We start from the raw sequence: 20,630 nt of genomic DNA, 5'->3' as shown, positions 1-20,630 counted from the left end.
TTTATATCACAAGTAGTTTTTATAAGAAGCCAGTAAAGAACTTGGGTAAGTATATTGTTTATGCATTGTGATGCTGGTGCAGGTTTTAGAGTGAGCATTTCATAAAGTGGTTTATGATGGGTTTATTGCAGTGTAAAGCCAAGTTGGAGAAACCTCGTGTTGTAGAATGCCTTAAACAGGTCCTAAAAAGTGCAGCTTCAGTTTGTACAAATAGAATCATAGCAGAAGGTTACTGCAGTAAACTGACTTTTCTGTCTGACCAGCTCCTCTTAACCAAGTTACCTTCCAGTATAATTCTGTTTCTTCAAACAGCTGTCAGCCCTATGAATTTACTGCTCTGATATTTGTGCAGGCTTTGTGATAGTGGCTGCAGTCATTTCCCACCTGGTCTTGTTTTCTCCAACATGCAGAAATCATTTATCTTGCTTTAGTTGCCCTGGTCAGTCAATAAAGCATTTAGCTTTGATCTAAAGTGTTTTCTCCTGTAAATCTGCAAGGCCTAAGCATTTTGATGTGGCTGCCAAATTGTTTAACTGATTTCCTCAGTGGACACTGTATAAAGTGTAGCTATTTCTGTAAGTGTGAATTCAGAAAGGAAAACCTTTGTTTGTGGTGGTGGTGTCTATGATTTGCATGTCCCAAGTGCTGTCCAGAATAGATCCCATCTGCATGGGCTTGGCTGACATCACTGAGTGGGTAAGACAGGTAACCAGAGCTACCTTAGCCTCCTGGAATAGCCTTCTCTGTGTTTGGATCCACTTTGTTTTGTTGAGGACTAGAAAATAAAATGTAAGATGTGAAATGACTATAAATATTGTCTTTGGACTGTTCTGTTCTCACTCTGCAAGGAAAACAATTGCCTGTTAGCTTTTGAAGCTATAAAAAGTTGTTTGAATCAAATTTGATAGTAATAAACGTGAAGACCTAGGAAAAGTTCCCAGGAATAGTACTTTGACAATGGTATAGAAGTGTTCTTGCACTATGTACTTTTGTATCTTCCTATGTCTTAATGGTACTGTAAATCTCCAAGATCATGTATTGACTTGTGCACTGTGACATCAGAATGTAACTGAGATCTGTGAAACAAACTGTGTCTGAGTTCAGCAGTCCTTTTCTCTTTTCTCACTTGCCTGTTTTCACAATTGTGCAGGTTATTGCCTTAACAGTTGGAAACAACCCCACAATCACCAACCCTTTTCCAGCGGTTGAGCCTGCAGTTGTGAAGTTCATCTGTGCTGTCCCTTCCCGACTCACTTTGACTCCTGTTTATGGCAGTCCTCAGCTGGATCTCTCCTGCCCTTTGCTGCAGCAAAACAAGCAAGTGGTAAGGCTGAGAAGTTAACAGGAAAAGACTTAAAAATCAGTATTTGGACCTCCAGACAAGACATAAAGCATCTGACACTGCAGGAGTGACAGTAACTCAACCCTAGTGTCTAACTCTACTGTTATCCTTGTCTGCTCTTGCAGAGAGCAATTGGAACTTGAGTTTCCTACTGCAGTCATTCAAACAGCTTTATAAAGGGACCAACCAGAACAGGAGTACATCTAAAAGCATTTGGGTTGTGGCTTCTCACCAAAGTGTCCCTGTGAGGAAGCCTTTCTGACTTCTCTGGAGAGAAACTTCTTTTATTTCTTGAAAAGAGCAAAAAAGAAACTGGGGGAGAAGTGTTCCCAGTGGCTGTGGCCAAAGAAAATGCTTTTCCCCTGTACCACTTCATTCTAATCTAACTTGCCTATTGAGTATATAGAGACTTAGTTTTCTGTACATATATTATTACATGAGTGTACATTTGTGTGTGTCTTGCCAGTAAAGGCACAAACACTGCTGATGTGAAGATACCTCTGTAAGCTGATAGAGTGAGCATTGCTCGGTGCCATCAGATGTATTCAGCTTTGCAAATCTGAGTCATGGTAGAGGGACAGTGCCTAGATTTTAATGCCTAGAATCTAATGTGTAGATTATCAAGCATGAAGAACTTGTTCTCCTATATCCTAGTGAGTGCCATTACATGTTGTCTGCTGAGTAAACTGTGTTTTCTCATCTTAGTATTGCCAAGCAACTGTAAAAGTCATCCTACTTTAATAAAACTGCAATATGTATTGAGTTGATAGATCATTTCCAGTAACTTCTAGGTAGTAACAAGATGAGAAGGAGATTTTTCTATATTATAAGTCGCTTCAGAGCTCACCTGTTTTTCTGGCTGGGTGATGTGTCAGACTACACGGGTACAGTGCTATCGCTAATGTGTTTCACAAGGGGAACACTGGAATTTAGAGCTACATCTTCTGATAAATAGCAGGAGTTTTTGTTCTTTGCTTGAATTACAAAGACAAAGTAGTTGAGCTGTGTGGTTTGTTTTTTGTTTTAAGCAAATTCACTAGCTAAGAAACCCCTCATTCTCCCGTACCCCCCAAAAACCCCTTGCAGTTGAACTACAGTTTAATGACTCCGCACTGATGGCTCATTTTAATGAACATTACTCATGTAATAAGTGTTGTAATAAATCTCATGGAACACAGCATACATTTGTTTCTTTTAATGATTCAAAAGTCCCCTTGCGTCTGTTTGGTTCAAACTATTCATTCTTTTTCAGGTTCCTGTTTCAAACTGTCGCAATCCAGTGTTGGATTTGGCTGTGTATGACCAAAAAGGCACTAAGTTTGATAACTTCAGTTCTCTTAGTGTTGTCTGGGAATCAACAAAAATGGCCTTAGCTAACATTGAGCCTGATATTTCAATGGAGCTGACTCTGAAAGAAGATGAAAACGGTCAAAAGAAAATGCACGGTACGAATTAGTATCAACAAGCATTTCGTTATTTGAAGGTCAGGATTAAATCATTTGCTAATGCCTGAGCTTGATTAAGGAAATCATATTCCAGCTTGTCCTCAACATGCTTTTTAAGTGTGCTTTATTTAAAAAAAGAAAACAAGCAAACAAAAAAGCCCAAAACCTAAGGCCTAGAACCTGTCTTGAGAGAGAAATCCTCATCAGTCTAGAATGGTAATGGAAGAGATCAGCAGTGCACGTTTCATCAATTTCTTCCTTTGTCTTTGATTCTAGGCTTGCAAACCATAACAGTTCATCATGAGTCTGGAACAAGTGCTGTCTCTGCAACTGCAACAGAGTATCAGCAGTCCCATCTGAAGGCAGCTGCAGTAGCAACACGGGTACTCACAACTGTGGCTTTTGTTGGGATTTTCCTGATGCTCAATGCGTAGGGTTCCTCTGTATTTATTTCCTCAGTGCCTAGCAGTGTAAAAGGCAGCTCCATAGCTGACTCTGAAGACAAATTCATACCACAATGTTTTTAGAGTGTTCACGGCTTTTCCTTCTTTCCTTTGCCCTATGTGTCACTAACTGTATCAAATATATTCAAGTCCTGGTTGGGTTGCTTTTAACCCCTCGGCGAGGGGATTACAGAGAATTGTTTCACTTGGTTTTGTTTTGATTTAGGGTTTTTAATGGATTGGTGAATCTCTGATGCTTGTCCTTCGCTAATGCAACCATGTGCTTAGTGCAGCTGTCACTGGGGAAAGCAAATGTATTATTTTCACTGCAAAGTTGGGTAGAAAGGTTCTGCATGAGCAAAGCAAAAGCTGGCTGATATCCTCATGTGGACCATATGTAAAATCTGGCTCTGACTAATACTCTTCTTTTCCTTTGGTCTCACAGTGATCTTACAGAAGATAGAGACAACTAATTTGTACAGTGCCAGCCATAAGCCTAGGCTCTAATTTTACAAGTCATTAGCCACTTCCTGAAATACTTTAGTTTGTAGATACTCAACGTAGGGAAGAACACAGCAAAAGTAGTGCTGATGAACAAAGAAGGCAGATGGAAACAGATGGCAGTTTTCTGTTTGTGTCACTTCTTTTTAACTGAGTATAAATCATAGAATCACAGAATGGTTTGTGTTGGAAGGGACTTTAAGGATCATCTTGTTCCAACTCCCCTGCCATGGACAGGGCTACTTTCCATGAGATTAGGCTGCTCCAAGCTCCATCCAACCTACCTTTGAATGCTTCCAGGGATGAAGCAGCCACAGCCTCTCTGTGCCAGGGCCTCAATGCCCTCATGTTGAAGAACTTAATATCTAAATCTCCCTTCTTTCAGTTTGAAGCCACTACCCTTGTCCTCTCACTCCAGGCCCTTCTAAAAAGTCCCTTCTAAAAACCTTCCCCAGCTTTCTTGTTGGCCCCTTTAGGGACTGGAAGAATGTAATCGGGTCTACCCAGAGCATTCTCTTCTGCAGGCTGAACAACTAGAACTCTCTCAGCCTGTCTTCATAGGAAATGTTCTCCAGGCCTCTGATCATCTTCACAGCCCTCCTCTGCATTTGCAGATCCAGAGGCAGGTTTCAGCCTGTGGAAGAGCCTGACATGCATAGTAACTAATTTTTACAATACCCTTCTTTGCTAAATTGAAACTGTGTTTAATTTTGTTAGTCAAGATTTGAGTGACTTTTGACTGTGTGCAGATCCCAGTCACCTACCAGAGAAACAGAGTTGAGACAAAAAGTAGAATGTGGAGCTTGAGGCTACAGTAATTTAAATTGAAAACAGGTAACAGATGGGTACTAGAAATGTGAAATATCCTGTGGCCCAAATTTCTGTTACTATGTCCAGGGTTTGATATCAAGGTGGTAAACTAAACTCAAAATTACTAGATTAGAAACACAATTACTTTGCCACCCAAACTGGTTTCTGTATCTTTCTACTAAGAAAATTGGATTGTAAAAGAATGGTGTTCTCCAGCCATTTTGTCATTTAGTGTGCTCTTTTTTTGAAACTGATATTCAATATTGTTTCTTACATGTAGAGGTAATTGGAAAGGTGAATTCTCAATACTTTGCCTCCACTTCAGAGGACTTTTTTTGTATTTCTGTGTAGGATACACACATGTAAAATGGCATTGGAGTTCTCTTAAGTTCTGGTCTCTGTTTAGGTTTGGGAATAGTCTTTGTGATAGTTGATAAGTAGCTCCAGATACCACTTCTGCTGCAGTTACACATGTGGTGTTTCATTACACGAGGCCATTGCCTGTTTTCTTCAAGTGCATTAGAGAACTGCTCTGTTCTGCTTTCAGACCTGTCCATACTTACACTTCTTTTGTACAGACAAAAACACAAACAGAAATCTAATAGGTGGTGTATTAAGATGTCTCACTCCTTGTTGCATGCTTCAGTGGAGCATCCTATTATGTCATTAGGGAAAGATGACATCCTTTCTACATCCAGGAAATAGTTCTACTAATCAGGTGAAATGGGCACATAATACTAACTTCCTCTAAAAAACATTTTCCCTTTCTAAACTAATGTTATTATGAGTGAATGATTAAACTTGGATCTGGTCCTGTGTTTATGTGCTTACATTTAAGGAAGATTTTCTTTTGGGTGGCTTGCTAGGAAAAATCCTATAAAAGATGAGCTTGAAGTAGAAGAAAACATTCTGTGTCTGTGCTTTATCATTTTGAATGAGCTTATGACATGTCTCTGAGTTAATATCCTGTCTGTGTGTGTCAGGCTTGGTTTACTGATCCTGCTGCATCTTTAGTGCTGCCTAGGCCTTTTGTTCTTTGTCTTGGACAGAAATGTAGATGCAACAGCATATCCTGTGCATGACTTTACCTGTAGAAGAGAGCCAGCAGCTGAGCCTCTTACTAGATCTTGTAGACTAAACTTCTCCAGCTCTGGCTCTTTGCTCGTCTTCTTTGCATGTACAAGAGACTTACATTTTTTTCTAGCTCTTAATCTTTGCTCTGACAGCTGAAATCGTTTCTTCCAGTATGAACCTCTTCTACCAGTGTCTGCCACTATTGAGCTGATCCTAGTGGAAGATGTAAAAGTGAACCCTACTGACACCTCCATTTACAATCACCCTGACATACGGGTAAGGAATTACTCTGCTGCTTTCTAACTGTACAGAGGAAATCATCAAAGATGATATGGTAAGTATCAGGATATTAATTCTGTCAATGTACTAGAAAGATACAAGCTAATTTTGGATGCTTTTCTTGGTTTTTCAGGCAGAACTTTTCATCAAAGGGGGTTCTGGATATTTTTTCATTAATACCAGTGTTGCGAATGTTGTGAGAGTGGCTCATGAGGAAACTCAGGGTATTGCTTTGGTGAGTGAAGTATTTTATTTTATGTCCTTTGGAGAATAGGACATTGTTCTGCCGTTTCATCTCAACTGATCATTCTCAAGTACACGTGGATAGCGGGGCAATAACTGAATCTTGGATGTGTTTGCCTGTCACGGTCAAGCTTCAGACAGGGGGGATCCTTTGCACTATCAGGTGTGGCTTCAGGTTCAGGAAGTTGTCTCACTACAGTTGTGATGCCTATGTATACTCTGTGCAGGGTAAAAGCCTGTACCAAGTTGTTCTTGTGAATAAATGCCTATTGAAGAGTTTATTTCTGATCTCTATAGTAAGATGTACTTTTCTACTAGAAGATGCAACTAATAGAGTGTGAAATACAGTGTCTAGTAGGGAGCCTTGGACACCTAATAGGAGATGAGAGCAGAAATAGATGAGATAGGAATAGTTGTTTTAAGTTTTAGTAGCCCTGCTTTCCCTTTCAGCCCTTTCATCTGCTTTTTCTCTGGTCTCCCAGCCCGAACTGAGCTCCATTATGTATTCTTCCTCGTGATCATGCTGCCTGCCTCCTGGCTGCATCCCCTTCTTTGCTTTCCATGGCTGTGTGTGAACGTGTGCCCCCAGCACCTGTATTAGCCACCTACTCTGGGAGCTGCTGCTGTTCTGAAAGCTGGCATTTATTAAAACTTTACATTCCTTTGTATTTTGAGGCACAAGTAAGAGGAGTGACCTCAGAACAAAATGTCAGCTAACTCCCATGGTGCTGCCAAGCTGTGCTGGGAATGATATTAAATCCCTTTGGAGTGGGAGGCCTGGCTCTGCCTCACCCCTTGTTTTCATCTTCATAAGCTATATGAGTACATAGAATGGGACACCAAATACCTGCATTGTCTCTGGCCAAAGTGAAGATACCTGTGAAGGTGAAGAGAATAGTTGTGATCATCCCTGGGGCGTGTGACAAGGTCAGGCAGATTGCAAGGGAACTGCAAAGTTGGTGTGGGCAAGGCCTGGATGCATGGCTTTGAGGAAGTGTGTGGAGATGACTTTGGGGTTGCTTCCCAGTCCTGAGGGCTTGTATTTGTGTGCAGAGATCTCTCTTCTTCACTGCTTGATACTCACTGCATTCTGAGGCATGTGTTGTGTGTCTTCTTTGTATAAAAACATTAATAGTAATAGTTGTATCAAAGAAATACCTGATTTGCCAGTCATCGTCTTACTGGAGAAGATCTACCACCAGATTTGGCTATTCATTCAGATTCAAGTTAGTAACTGTAAAGTATGAGTCTCATAGGAAGCACCGCTGATGGTTTATAAGCATAGTCTTTGTCCTTGACTTTCTTTTTTCCTTATTGTTTGGTTTTTCACTCCATGTGAAGTTTCATTGCTCTGAATGATTTGTTGTGGGGTTTTTTTTTGTCCTTCTGTTGGCAGAATAACAGGATGCCAGGCTGCTTCTGGATTAAGATGCATTAATTCAGCTGCTGCCCAGAGGCTGTTTGCATTAGCTCAATAGTATGATACCTTTTACATACAATTTATGACTTCACTTGGAAGAATTATCTGTGTATAAGGCTTGGGAGACTTCTACAACTAGTCTGCCCTGAAAGTGATATAAACTTTATCTTCTGAACAACAGACAAATGAAAATAATAAGTGCTGTAACAGCCTTTTCTTTTGGCATTGCAGGTGCATCCTCTGCTTCCAGGATCAGTGACTGTAATGATTCATGACTTGTGTTTGGCTTTCCCTGCACCAGCTAAAGCTGAAATTCATGTATCTGATATACAGGAACTGTATGTCCGAGTTGTTGACAAGGTTAGTAGCTTTGAGCCAACGTTATTAGCTGATCAAGATCACCCTCATCCCTTGTGCTGGTCATGAGCATAAAGATGAGACATGTACAAGATGATATGATGTTGTGGTTAAGGACCTCTGCTGCAGCTGTATGACCTTAGAGGAGAGTTTCATCTCTCTGTGTTTCTGTTTCTCCTTCCCAAATTTATCCTTTTAGGTTATAAGTCTTTCAGAGCATCGAGCGTGTGTTCCTGTTCTGTGTGGTAGCAATCTCAGCTTCTGCAGTTACACAGCAGTGTTAATTCATGCTTTATCTGAATACACTCATTTACATTTCCTGTTGTTTGAAGTGCACGGGAGCCTTTCTTTTAGGAGTAGATTTTGCCTCAAGGTTGTTTTCCATATGCCATGTTTTAAAAATGAGCAAAACTCAGTCCCAGCTCATTTTACTTACCCAGCTTGGGTGCATCTTATACAAAATAATATGATATTTCTGGATGTTTTAATTATGCCCTTGCCAGCTGCAAGACCTGAAGTCATTTGTTTAATTTGACACTAACCATAGCTGGCAGGAATTATTCTTCAAAATCAGTGCTAATCTAACCTTGGGGCATTATCACTAATACTCTACTAAAAGTGCAATACAACATAAAATTAAAACACTGATGTTAATAAATAAGAAGAGTTTAAATGAAAAATGACTGGATGTGACTGTGTTTCAGGTGGAGATTGGAAAAACAGTTAAAGCTTATGTCAGAGTTCTGGATGCCTCTAAGAAACCTTTTCTGGCAAAATACTTTGCTGTTATGGATCTAAAACTGAGGGCAGCATCTCAGATTGTTTCACTTGTGTAAGTTAATGGCTTATTTTTATCAATTTGCAAATCTGTTTATAGGCAGAATAAGCAAAAATGAGTAAAGGTTCTCCCTGGGAGACATGGTGATACACAGTGACTGCATTCCAATTGATTGTGTTTATGTGAAGTTTTAATTACCTGTTACATGATAAAAAATGGTTGTGTGGTAGGAAGATTGCCTAAGATAATAGTTTAAGTCTTGTTGGCTGGTGAATGAGAGTGTATTCATATGCTGTAATGTTTCATGGAGCCTATGTATCTTGAAAACAGGGACTTGGCATATAGTGACAGGTAAAGAACTCTGTTAGTGGAGACATCTGTGTTTTCAAACTCCTTCTGTCTGTTACTTAAGCTTTTAGAAACAGGAAAGCTAAATCATCCTGTTGCCTTGAAGCTCCTCATGTTCCTGTCTCTAAACACAATGATTAAAAGTACAGGAAAAGAAGAGGTTTTGGGTCTGTTGGTTTTTAGTGTTGAGGTACGCAGTAAAACGGTTCTGCTCTGTGTGGGGAAGTGTGTGTGCACCTTTGCATACCTGCTGTAGTGCTGCTTGGCTGCAACTATCACACTCCCTTAAATAGTGTCAAGGGGTGTAACCAAGCCTTGTGGCACTATTGTCCATACTGTTCAAACTGTTAGTGGGCTCCCTGGCAGAGGTTTGGTCTGTACCAAATAGAGCTCTTGTTTCATTTTCAGTTTAAAATAAAGCCCAGGCTACAAAGAGCCATTTTACAACGTTACATGTAGAAATGGGATGGTTGCCTTCATTTTGCTTGACATAGTCACTCTAGTCATCCTCATGATCAAAGTACTGTGCATTAAATAAGCCCTTTGAGTTTGTTATTCATGTAGATCATTCAGTGAACTTCTCCATTTTCATGTGTTTCTTTACTACAGCCCACTCAGTGAAGCTCCTGATGACCATACTGCTGCTTTTCTAGTGCATGGGATGACCATTGGTCAGACTAGTCTTACAGCAACTGTCGCTGACAGAGGAGGACAAAGAATCAACTCTGCTCCAAAACAGATTGAAGTAAATAATTTCAGATAGAATATATCAATGACATCCATGTTTTGATAGAGTAGGGAACAGTATTTTATAGTTAACTTTAACAATAACTAATTTGCCATAAGAAGTGAACAGATTGTTCTGTCCAGCAGTTACTCAAATGCTCATTTGTTTCATAGTGTCTGCTAACTGCAAGTGATGAGTTAAGTTTCTGCATGCTCAATTTACTGTAATTAACAAAGTGAAGACCTGATTTTACACTTGTGTGGACTGTTTTGTGACATAGTGTGTCTGACTGATATAATGTGAGCACAAGTATTCATAGTTGTCTTTTTAGGTCTTTCCCCCATTTAAACTACTGCCAAGAAAAGTAACTCTAATTATTGGGGCCATGATTCAGGTAAGGCATCATCTTACATGTTTTCCTTCTTCTGTGTTTTCTGTTTTAAAATATGTGTCACTTCTTTTTCAGGAGTAGATGTTCAGCTTGGCAATTTAGCTGCTTTCACACTGAATACTCAAAAATCATAGTTTCATTTTTGGACCACCTTCCATTTTATTGTATTGCCAGATCAAAGGTCCTGTATTTCTTTGTGTCAGGGGAGTGTCAACTTTTGCGGTGTAAAACACCAGCACAACATTAATAAGTCTGTCACCTCCATGGAATTAGGTGTAGTGGCCTAGTTCTAAAGACTGAAGCACCAAGCAGAGCTGTAGCAGGTATGGTGCAGAGAAAGCAAGGTAAATGCTTATGAAACTATCTAGGCTCATGGCATCAGCCTGTTAGGTTCAACATCCTGCTTAGCCCATGTGTTTCCCAGTCTGACATCATGCAAGGACCAGTGTGCAGGAGAAACAAGCCCTGAGTTGCTCTGGGAAGGTTCAGGCAACCTTTTCTTACTGAAGACGTTGAGGGGCTGAGCAGGACAAGTGTGCGTGCTCTAACAGTAACCAGAAGTAGTACCTGCTGGGTTAATCTTAGTTGTTATGTGGGCTATTCATTATAGATCACTTCAGAAGGAGGCCCTCGACCTCAATCCAACATTATTTTCTCCATCAACAACGAGGAGATTGCATCAGTGAACAGCACTGGTCTGGTCAGAGGAGTGGCCATTGGGAATGGAACGGTAACAGGAGTGGTGCAAGCTGTTGATGCAGAGACAGGGAAGCTGGTCGTGGTGTCTCAGGTAATATTCTGGGATACTGTTTGAGGCTGAAGGGGGCTCTCTCTTAATTAAAGGATATGACTCAAAAGGGGTATATAGCCTTTTTACATTAGTAATGTTATCTTGTGCACTTTCCTGGTTTCCTTCAGGAGATGAAAAGTCAGTGTTTCTTACTGCCTGGCTTGTGACCTTATGTGTGTGCTGATACAAGTGATACTTGCAACAGATAGCTAAAGCTTGCTTAACATTAAAACTAAGTTCTACTGATAACTTTACAGTCTGAAACCTTCAGAAGTGATGAGTAAATCTAGAAAAGCCCATCTAAAGAAGCCTTTCTAAAAGGCTTTCTTGTCCTTGCCTGCATGACCTTACCTCTTAGCAGCATTGTGTGGGTAGATGTCAGAAGGTAACTGCTGCCTAAGAAACGACCTATCTCTTAAGCTATAGGCAGGTTGTATAGGAAGCTGTCAGGCCATGCCGTGATCTGAATCCAACTGAAGTTCAAACAATGAATCTGATAATCCATCAGAATCTGTAATTTCCTACTGACTGAGTGCAAGGGAGCTGTTGAGTGAGCCTGTGGGAAGGACAAGTCCCTGGGATTTGCGTGAGACTCAGAACAACAGAGCTTGAGCCCAGTCTCACAGCTTTTCATTTGAGGTCAAGGCAGTACAGCTGCACACCACAAAGCTCTGCTGCTTGAAAGGTGTCACCACAGGCCAAGAAGAGACAAAGTAACTTAGAAAAATTACATATATATATGTCTCTAGCTGTGCTTTGTGCTGCGGGGGCAGCAGTCTGCCCTGATGCTGTGGCAGGAAACAGAATGAGCTTGAAAGCTAAATCTGCTGCCCAATGGGGTCCAGGTCTCACCTTTCCTCCCCAGTATACTGAAGGAATAAAATCTATCCGGAATGTCAGGATACATGAAGAGGAGACATCAGAGTATCACAGATCCTTCTATTCCTGGATGTCCTGTTTGCTGCTTACTCTTCATATTTCCTTCTAATTCTCTCATTGTCTTCTTTTACCTTCTGGGTTTATTGGTTCCTAGGGACTACTATGATCTAGTCTCTTGCTGTCTGTCATCTCTCAGCTCAGTCATTCATGTTGTCAGTAATTTAGATGTAATTTTAAATACCTATCAATCAAAAGTTAATGCTTTTGTACTTTTTTACAGTTGTGCTGAATTATGTCCATCTGTATTTTCTGTGCTAAGTCATATGCAAATTATATGACAATAGTGATTAGATAATAGCAAGATAGTGGATAGATCCTGAAAGTGAAATCTTGTTTATATTTGACAAGTGCTTACAACGTCTTCCCTTCCTCCTTTTTAGGACAAAGTGGAAGTTGAAGTAGTACAGCTGACAGCTGTCAGAATTTGTGCTCCAATTACACGAATGAAGACTGGTACACAGGTCAGTAGATTGCTATTTAACTTTCACTACCTTAAAATTTTGACCTATAAGCTGTGACCATTCCTGTTAGCTCATCTGGTAACACCACTCCAGCTCTTGGAGTGGTCGCCTGATCTGAGGAGTAGCACTGCTGCTGCTGGAATAAATGTGCTAGCAGTGGAGAAGCTTCAGGGCTGAACATATTAAAACAGAAATCAGGACAAATTTGCCTTGTACATCAGAAGCATTATTTAATCTGGAGAAGGATTCTGTCATCTTCATTCTATTTGCAGTGGAGATTTTTTTCACTTTGTATGCTGAAAGTCTACAGTATGTCTGTAACATCCAGAACAACAGATATTGTTCAATTGTCTTTTAATAGGTCTGGTTTTTAAGAGTCTAGATTTCCTCTATCAGTCATTCCAAAGTGGCTGCTGGTTCTAGCTCATTGGTCCCAGGTGAATGAAATCCTTTGAAGATTAAAAACAAAACCTTGAAAATCCCTGTTTTGTGTTTACATGTAAGGTTATAGTGATTTGGAGAGTTGGAAGGTTGATGTCCAGAGCAGAGTTAATCAGGGAGATCATCCAGACAAAGATGTAGAAAGCTTAGAGTGTATGACTTAACCAAGCTGAACTGATTCGATGCTACAAATGAGACGAAGAAATTACTGAGCTCATCACTTCTGATGGAAAACTAGTGCTTGTTTTTTTGTTGAGCATGTAGCAAATGGGAGTAAGTCTAAGTTTTCTTTTTGCATGTTGATGGTTGAGTCTTCTGCAGGGTACATCCTTGCAACCATTTGCTTTGTAAGAAATACCATCCCTCGACCAATGAATTTTGTTTAGCTCCGTTTGTTGTGTGCAGGTTTGGTTACCATCCTAGAACTACCTAAGAAAGTCATTTTCTGTATTCCTAGATGCCAGTTTATGTAATGGGCATCACCAGTAGCCAGACTCCATTTTCATTTGGCAATGCAGTGCCGGGGTTAACATTCCACTGGTCTGTCACAAAGAGGAACATTCTGGACATCAAGACAAGACACAGTGAGGTAAATTGTGTGTGTGTACCTGAATTCTTGTGGATCCTGGGAAAAGGAGACTGCCACATAATGAGAATTGAGAAAATATTGTTGCTTCTACTCAAAATCAAGGAGTGAGTGTTAGCATTGAGTGTGATGTTCCCTCTGTTTGCAAAATGTTATTCCCTTTGTCCTGTTCAAGGCTTTACAGCTTCCTGCAAAATACAACTTTGCAATGGATGTTCATGGCAGAGTAGAGGGAAGAACAGGCCTGACAGTTGTTGTGAAGGTCCTTGATCCTGCAGCCAGCCAGTTTTACAACATGGCCAGAGAACTGTCTGATGAAATCCAAATTCAGGTACGATGGTGTTTTAATACCTATTTCAGAGCTGTGTTACAGTCTGTATTTGAAGTCAGCAATTTGAAATGCAAAGGAGCAGTTCCAGCTTTGGTTTATTCTTGAGGTCTTAACTCTTGTTTGTATAACATTCCTCTGTTTGGAAACTTTTAAGTTCCCCTCCTGTTGGGAAGGTTTACACTGAATGGTCACATGCTGGTATGATGCCTGAATGAAATCCAAGAGTTAGTTTTTGTTGTGGAGCACCTGCAATGGAGGTGACTCGTGTCTCATGGGTAAGCAGTGTTAGAGCTGTAAAGGACCTTTGCTGCTGTTCCCCTCAGCACAATAATCACAGAATGGAAGGGATTGGAAGGGACCTTTAGAGATCATCCAGTTCAACCCCCCTGCTGAAGCAGGTCCACCTAGATCAGGTCACATAGGAACACGTCCCGGTGGGTTTTGAAGACCTCCAAGGAAGGAGCCTCCACACCCTCCCTGGGCAGCCTGTGCCAGGGCTCCCTCACCTCACACTGAAAGACTTTTTCCTTATATTTAAGTGGAACTTTTTGTGTTCCAGCTTCATCCCATCACCCCTTGTCCTGTTGCTAGCTACTATAGAAAAAAGGGATGCCCCAACCTCCTGACACCCACCATTTAGATATTTGTAAATGTTAGTGAGATCTCCCCTCAGTCTCCTCCAGACTAAACACCCCAGGTCCCACAGCCTTTCCTTATAAAAAGAATCTTCCAGTCTCCTGATCATCTTGGTGGCCTTGCACTGGTTTTAGTGCTTATCATACATATCTCTGCAAGCATGTTAATTTAGAGTAGGAATTAGCTTCTGAATCTGCTGGTTGTTCCCACCTACCGTGCTTTGGAGAGCAATTTGAAAGTGTGCAAACTTAATTCTTTCAGGTGGAAAAAAGCTGGGAGATGTGCTAGAGCAGAACATGTCACATGGGCATTCAGCTCATGGGCTTAAACTTGGGGTAACTAAAGTAACTGTGGTGAGCGTGGCGTCTTCAACACTATTTCCCTTCATGAATCTGCTTCTTATCTTATACTTCTTCATAGCCATAGAAATGAATGCTCTTCAGAATAATTAGCAGAAGATACTGCCTATCCCATTCTCAAATATTCATGTTCAATATTGATTCTCAACCATACGTGTTATACAAGGTTTAAAAAAAAAAGCATGTTTTACTTCTGTTGGGGTTTTGAGGGGTTTTTTTTGAAGGTGAAATAAATGGAACTAAGTAGTTGCTGCACACAACAGCAGGCTCAAATGGCTTTTATTTTCCAGGTCTTTGAAAAGCTTCATGTAGTCACTCCAGAAGTAGAGGCAGAGCAGATCTTAATGTCACCCAATTCCTTCATTAAACTTCAGACAAACAGGTCAGTGATCAGATTTCATACTGTGATTTGTGTCAGCTGTTTATCAAAACCATAAAGCAGTTCTGGTTGCAGTAAGCTGCTCCAGCCTTTTAAAATGAACATCTATATAATACACAATTCTCTGTTGATGAATGGTACCTTAACTGTACTCTTGGGCTCTGTCAGGTCTTGTATTAGTTAGATTATAGAAAGAAAATTCATTCAACGTTTGGAACATGTAGATCTTTCTTTTAAAAACTGCTGAGCCAGTTAAAGCAGTAGCCTCCTTCCACTAGAGCTTCTTTTCTAGGTGATCAAGGCTTTATGGAACGTGCTTCTTTATTTCTTACATGGAGGCTGTGACTAGATTTTGAGATTAAAATGTCCTTTCCAAGTGAAAAGTCTTTTTACATGGTATGTTCTCAAAGACTGACATTTTTGGTTCATCTCAGGCTTGAAATTTGGTCTGTCTGACATAAGAATTTGCAGATGCAGCCAGCAGGACCTAAGCTTAGGGCAAGCCTTGAGATACTTTTACTTATTAAGGGGAGAGAACCATTAGTTTCAGTGGAGTTCCAGCCACCATGATCATTCAGCATCTGCTTTTGAAAGAGTTGTAGGAGCACTGTCATTTGTAGTCACTTAGTAATGTCACCTTGCTGTCTCTTCTGAGCAGTTTTTCTGATGAATTAGACATTAAGCTGCTAGATACAGTTTGCACATGGTTCTTGTCCCATTATCCTCACTATCCAATGTCAGAGCCCCTGTGTCTGAACTCTACCACCAAAGCCAATTACACTCTTGCCAAGAAAATGGCAACTAAAATCCAGCTATAATGTTTTTTTGCCAGGATAGAGTGTTTCTGTCTCCATGGAGGAGCTCAATGTCCAGACCTTCTGGAAGGTGTGATGATCCTTAAATTAGGCCCACTAATTCACAGCTTCTGTGTTTGGCTCTTCATTAATATGCAAATAGCATGGTGAGAGATTTTCCAAAACTTAACCTTGCCTGCAAAACCATTTCCTGGAAACTGATGAGATTGACTTAATGAAATCCCTGACTTCAATACCAGCGTTGGCCCTGGCAGACTAATCACTCTCTGAACATTGTTTGCAGCAGATGACGGCAGAAGCTGCACGTTGTAGCCTCAGCCATGTTCTTTGGAATCAAGTTTACATCAATGAATGATGACACTGCAGGGCAGTAGATGGAAACTAGATTTCAGTACATGCCTTAACCCACATCAGTCTTCTTTCAACTGAGCTGCAATCAGAACTTAACTTTTTCTTCCTTAGACTAGAAGATGGAATTTTCAGCTTTTATTGCAGACACGTGGAAAAAGGCACATAGCAAATAACAGTCTTGTTGATTTCCATAATATGTAAAGACAGTTTTACTCATGTCAAGGAGTCCTCTTACTGTTTTTCTTTTTGTTTCTTTATTTCCCTAAGGGACCGAGTGGCTTCACTGAGTTACCGTGTCCTGGACGGACCAGATAAAGTTCCCGTTGTAAAACTCGACGAGAGAGGATTCCTTAACTCTGGGTCTTTGGTGGGATTATCAACAATTGAAGTGATTGCACAAGAAACATTTGGGATCAACCAGAGCATTGTAGCTGCTGTTAAGGTAGTATCATCTCTCCTCCTTTGCAGTTCTGTCTTAAAAGTATATCTTTCCTACTCTAACAGGGATGGTTAACTGCACATTTTGCACTGTACTTGAAAAGCTTGGATGCCTCCTTTTTTCATAGTTACTGGGTTTTTGGTATGACAAGTCCAGATGTTGCTGCTAAGGAAATGCCAGTGATGTGCTGTTATTAACTGCAATAAAATTATCATGTGAAGGGAGTTTTCCAAAGGGTGAAGTTACAACTGTGAACAAAGCACTTCAGTAGCAACTTCCCCTCTCCTCTGCCCTCTGTGGCCTCATCTGGAGTCTTATGTCCAGTGTGGGCTCCCCAGCTCAAGAGGGACAGGGAACTGCTGGAGGGAGGCCAGTGCAGGGCCACCAAGATGATCAGAGGACTGGAGCATCTTCCTTATGAGCAAAGGCTGTGGGACCTGGGGCTGTTCAGTCTGGAGAAGAGAAGGCTGAGAGGAGCCCTCATCAACGCTAATAAGTACCTGAAGGGTAAATGGCAAAAGGATGGGGCAACACTTTTTTCTGTGGTGGCCAGTGAGAGGACAAGGGGTAATGGGATGAAGCTGGAACACAAAAAGTTCCACTGAAACAGAAGGAAGGTGAGGGAGCCCTGGCCCAGGCTGCCCAGGGAGAGTGTGGAGGCTCTTTCTCAGGTTTCCAACCCTGCCTGGACACGTTCCTGTGCCCCCTGATCGAGGGGAACCTGCTTTAGCAGAGGTTTGGGCTGGAGCAGCTCTGCAGGGCCCTTCCAGCCCCCACCATTCTGTGGTTTTGAATTTCAATTATAAAATATGTAAAGTATAGGAATTCATAGTTCTATTCAGCTGTGAGAAGTTTCATATATTAAACTAGATGGATAAACGTTAAATCCCAGCAAGTTCTTAAATTTGATTCATTTTACAAATAGGCCTTAAAAGCTTTAAAGTTTGCCCTAAAAGTCTCTTAGAAGGCTGCTGTTAACGTCATAAACAGGCTTTTTTTAGTATGAGAAAAAGGTAAATATCATTTGGAGTAATAATATCAATGCAGAATCTGTTGTGAAGGGACCCAGGTGACACCTAGAATTTCAAGATATTAGAGGTGTAATTGTACAGTGCCCAAAATTTCATTTTCGCTGCTATTTCCCTGCAGTTCAGCTTTTATATGTAATGAGAATCTCTGCATGAGGAAGCCTGCCTTGTCAGATGCAATAATTTAGCTGCTCTTGCCTGTATTTGGTGAGCTGGAGAGGAACATGTCCAAGGCTGCTCTATGTGCCTCAGCTACACTCAGATGCAGATGCTTCAGGGAAGGGCAAATCTGTAGCAAAACTCAGCAGTTGGTTTCCAAGGCTAATGAAACATCTTTCTTCCTCAAAACTTGGTCTATTGTTTGAATGCTGTTTTGTGAAGTCTAATGTTACTGGTTGGACACTTGGGACATAAGGGAACACATGTCCTTCATTTTTGTTCAACAATCCTTGTGCTGGGAACTTTCTACATCTGGCAGCAGGAGCCTTGAGGTGCCCACTGCTCCACTACCTCTTACCCTTCTTATCTGTCAGCATCTTTCTGATGGCCCAGCAAAAGAAAAAGAGCAGTGCTGACTGTAAATTATTGTAAGTTTAGCTATTATGATCACTGTGAAGTGACTTGATGCTTCCTGAGTTTGAATCTTGGCTTTTGCTGTAGGACAGAATGTGTCTCTGTCCTCCTGGGTAGAGAGTGAAACCAGAAACGGTGCCTTAGTTTCGGTCATGTCACTCCTGCTGCTAGGTGGTGGCAGTGAATCTCTACAGATCTGTTACAGATGACCTTGTTTCTTCCCCTGACTGCTGGATCTGTTGAGTGACAGACGTTTAATGAGTTTGGGATCGGCTCAAATGACGTTTAGTCAGCATATGGTGGCACTGAAGTGAAATTCCCTCCGTGCACGGTTAGGGTAGTGCAGAACTCTGGAGTCAGTGCACTGTGATGTTCAGCATGTGAGCTCTTTGTAGTAGGAACCATCTCAGTTCAGCATCTTGTACAACTGGTTTGTTTTCCTGTACCTATCAGGACTGTACCACATCTGTGAAAGCAATATTTTTAACCTCAGAGTAACCTTGTGAGGTTACACAGTGCTGCTGCCTTCATTTCATGGAAGAACCCAGAGAGACTGAGTGGTTTTGCTGAAGGTCATGCAGAAAAACTTGTGACAGAGCAGGAGATGAGCTTGAATCTGTTGTGTCATTGTGAGGCAGAGTTCTCCCCTTCACTCTGTCCTTCCTTTCATAGGTTCTTCCTTTGTCTATTTCCAACTGTACACAATTAAGAACCAAACTGCTGCAGCAGCATCACTTAACACTTAGACCTTCAACTTTGCTCATAAAAAAGGGTATCTTACATAAGCCAAGGAGGACAGTGGAAGTAAGGTGTGCCTGTGCTTAGCATGGGAGCAAGCTCAGCACCTGCCTCTACCAGCTGCACTCTACTTTTTCTTTCAACTAAAAAGTACTTTAAAAACTGAGCTGCTTTAACAGTAAACAGCTGCTTTCATCAAGATTCTATGCAGCAGTTTTTCCTTGTGGGACGGTTTCTGAGATGTTGAAGTAAAGCAAGCTTGAAAATCACTCAGGGAAATGGTGCTTTTGTTAGCTTGTAACCTCAGCTAGTTGGGCAGATGAGTGTACACCCTGATACTGTACCTGATTATATCAGCCCATGGAGCAGACAGTTGAGTGTGCTCAGATTCTGGCCACTCTTTTTTCAGATTCACCAAAGATGCTTTTTGCTTCAGGCCAAATTTGTCCTTTTCCTTTTTAAGTTTTGACATGTATGTTTTCAGATTGCAGAGTTTTGCATTTTAGCTGAGCCTCTTAGGTCAGAAAAAAAGGAGTTTTCCTACAAGATAAGCTTAAGGGCTTCTTTTAAAATAGTTTTCTCTGTATATTTGAAGGGTTTTGCTTTCTCTATCCTTCCATTATTTATTTTCCAATGGCTATAGCATAAAGAACAGAGGTAAATTGTTTTGTTGGGTAATTTTGTTCGTTATCTTGGATAAAAAAGGAGAGCAAATGGTGAAGTCTTTGTCTTCAGACAAACTTCCTTCATTGGAGTGTTACTGCAAAAATGTGGGGGTGTGTACATATGGATAATCTAGGAGAATCTTCTAAAGATTTTGGAGCAGTTCCTAACTTCTGCCTTGGCTGAAGAGGCAGAGCTCTACTCAGACAGAGCTGGGGCTGTGAGAAACTAAGTGTATTTTCTTGGCTTTCTCACCTGGTGTGAGGGAACTGAGGGAGTAGTGGCTATTTCACCCACTTATTCTCACATCCATTGCAAGTTATTCCTAGTAACTGGGCAATGAATTACACTTTTTTATTTCAAGAATTACAGGAAGAGAAGTCTAGGGGAAACTTATTCCTCTGCATATCCAGAGAATCATAAACAGCTTTAATTTACAGGGTAATAATGTAGTGTCTGGAGTCTGTGGTGTGTGTTTCTATAGCATTATTGCTTGCTTTAATTGCTGTGCTATTAGAGAAGAATACTGAGAAACAACTCGATGGGAAGATGTGAAGAGAGCCAGACTCTTCCGAGCAGTGCTCACTGACAGGGCAAGAGGGAGCACACAGGAATTGAAGCACATGAAGTTCTGTCTGGATATGGGACAGCACTGTTTTACTGCAGTGGCTGTGGAACTCTGGCTCACATTGTGCAGAGATTGTGAAGTAACCATCCTAGGAGATGACTGCACGTGGTCCTGGGCAACTGACTCTGTCCCAGCTTGAGCAGGTGGATGTGGTCTAGACAGTTTCCAGAGGCCCCTTTAACCTTAGCTACTCAGTTATGCTGTTAAATCAATGTACTGATAGTACCAGTACTGTGTCTCAGGACTGACATATGGCTAAGCTTATAGGAAGTGGTTGATTAAGGAAACTTTGTGTGTTTGCATAAGAACCCTTTT

At 41.1% G+C, this 20,630-nt stretch overlaps 1 protein-coding gene across 1 annotated transcript in view; it reads left to right on the top strand.

The window, feature by feature from the left end:
- Positions 1 to 20,630, top strand: part of NUP210 (nucleoporin 210) — a 69,720-nt gene that overhangs the window by 37,435 nt on the left and 11,655 nt on the right. Inside the window, exons 16-30 of the mRNA XM_062007974.1 lie at positions 1,151 to 1,324; positions 2,595 to 2,787; positions 3,064 to 3,170; positions 5,787 to 5,891; positions 6,028 to 6,129; positions 7,789 to 7,917; positions 8,619 to 8,746; positions 9,650 to 9,785; positions 10,099 to 10,161; positions 10,769 to 10,948; positions 12,268 to 12,348; positions 13,247 to 13,378; positions 13,551 to 13,706; positions 14,992 to 15,083; positions 16,514 to 16,688. Coding sequence (XP_061863958.1) covers positions 1,151 to 1,324; positions 2,595 to 2,787; positions 3,064 to 3,170; positions 5,787 to 5,891; positions 6,028 to 6,129; positions 7,789 to 7,917; positions 8,619 to 8,746; positions 9,650 to 9,785; positions 10,099 to 10,161; positions 10,769 to 10,948; positions 12,268 to 12,348; positions 13,247 to 13,378; positions 13,551 to 13,706; positions 14,992 to 15,083; positions 16,514 to 16,688 — 1,953 coding nt within the window. The remainder of the gene's footprint in view (positions 1 to 1,150; positions 1,325 to 2,594; positions 2,788 to 3,063; positions 3,171 to 5,786; positions 5,892 to 6,027; positions 6,130 to 7,788; positions 7,918 to 8,618; positions 8,747 to 9,649; positions 9,786 to 10,098; positions 10,162 to 10,768; positions 10,949 to 12,267; positions 12,349 to 13,246; positions 13,379 to 13,550; positions 13,707 to 14,991; positions 15,084 to 16,513; positions 16,689 to 20,630) is intronic.

Source organism: Colius striatus, chromosome 15 (genome assembly GCF_028858725.1).
Source record: "Colius striatus isolate bColStr4 chromosome 15, bColStr4.1.hap1, whole genome shotgun sequence".
Taxonomy (NCBI): domain Eukaryota; kingdom Metazoa; phylum Chordata; class Aves; order Coliiformes; family Coliidae; genus Colius; species Colius striatus.
This window is presented reverse-complemented; position numbering and strand designations above follow the sequence as displayed.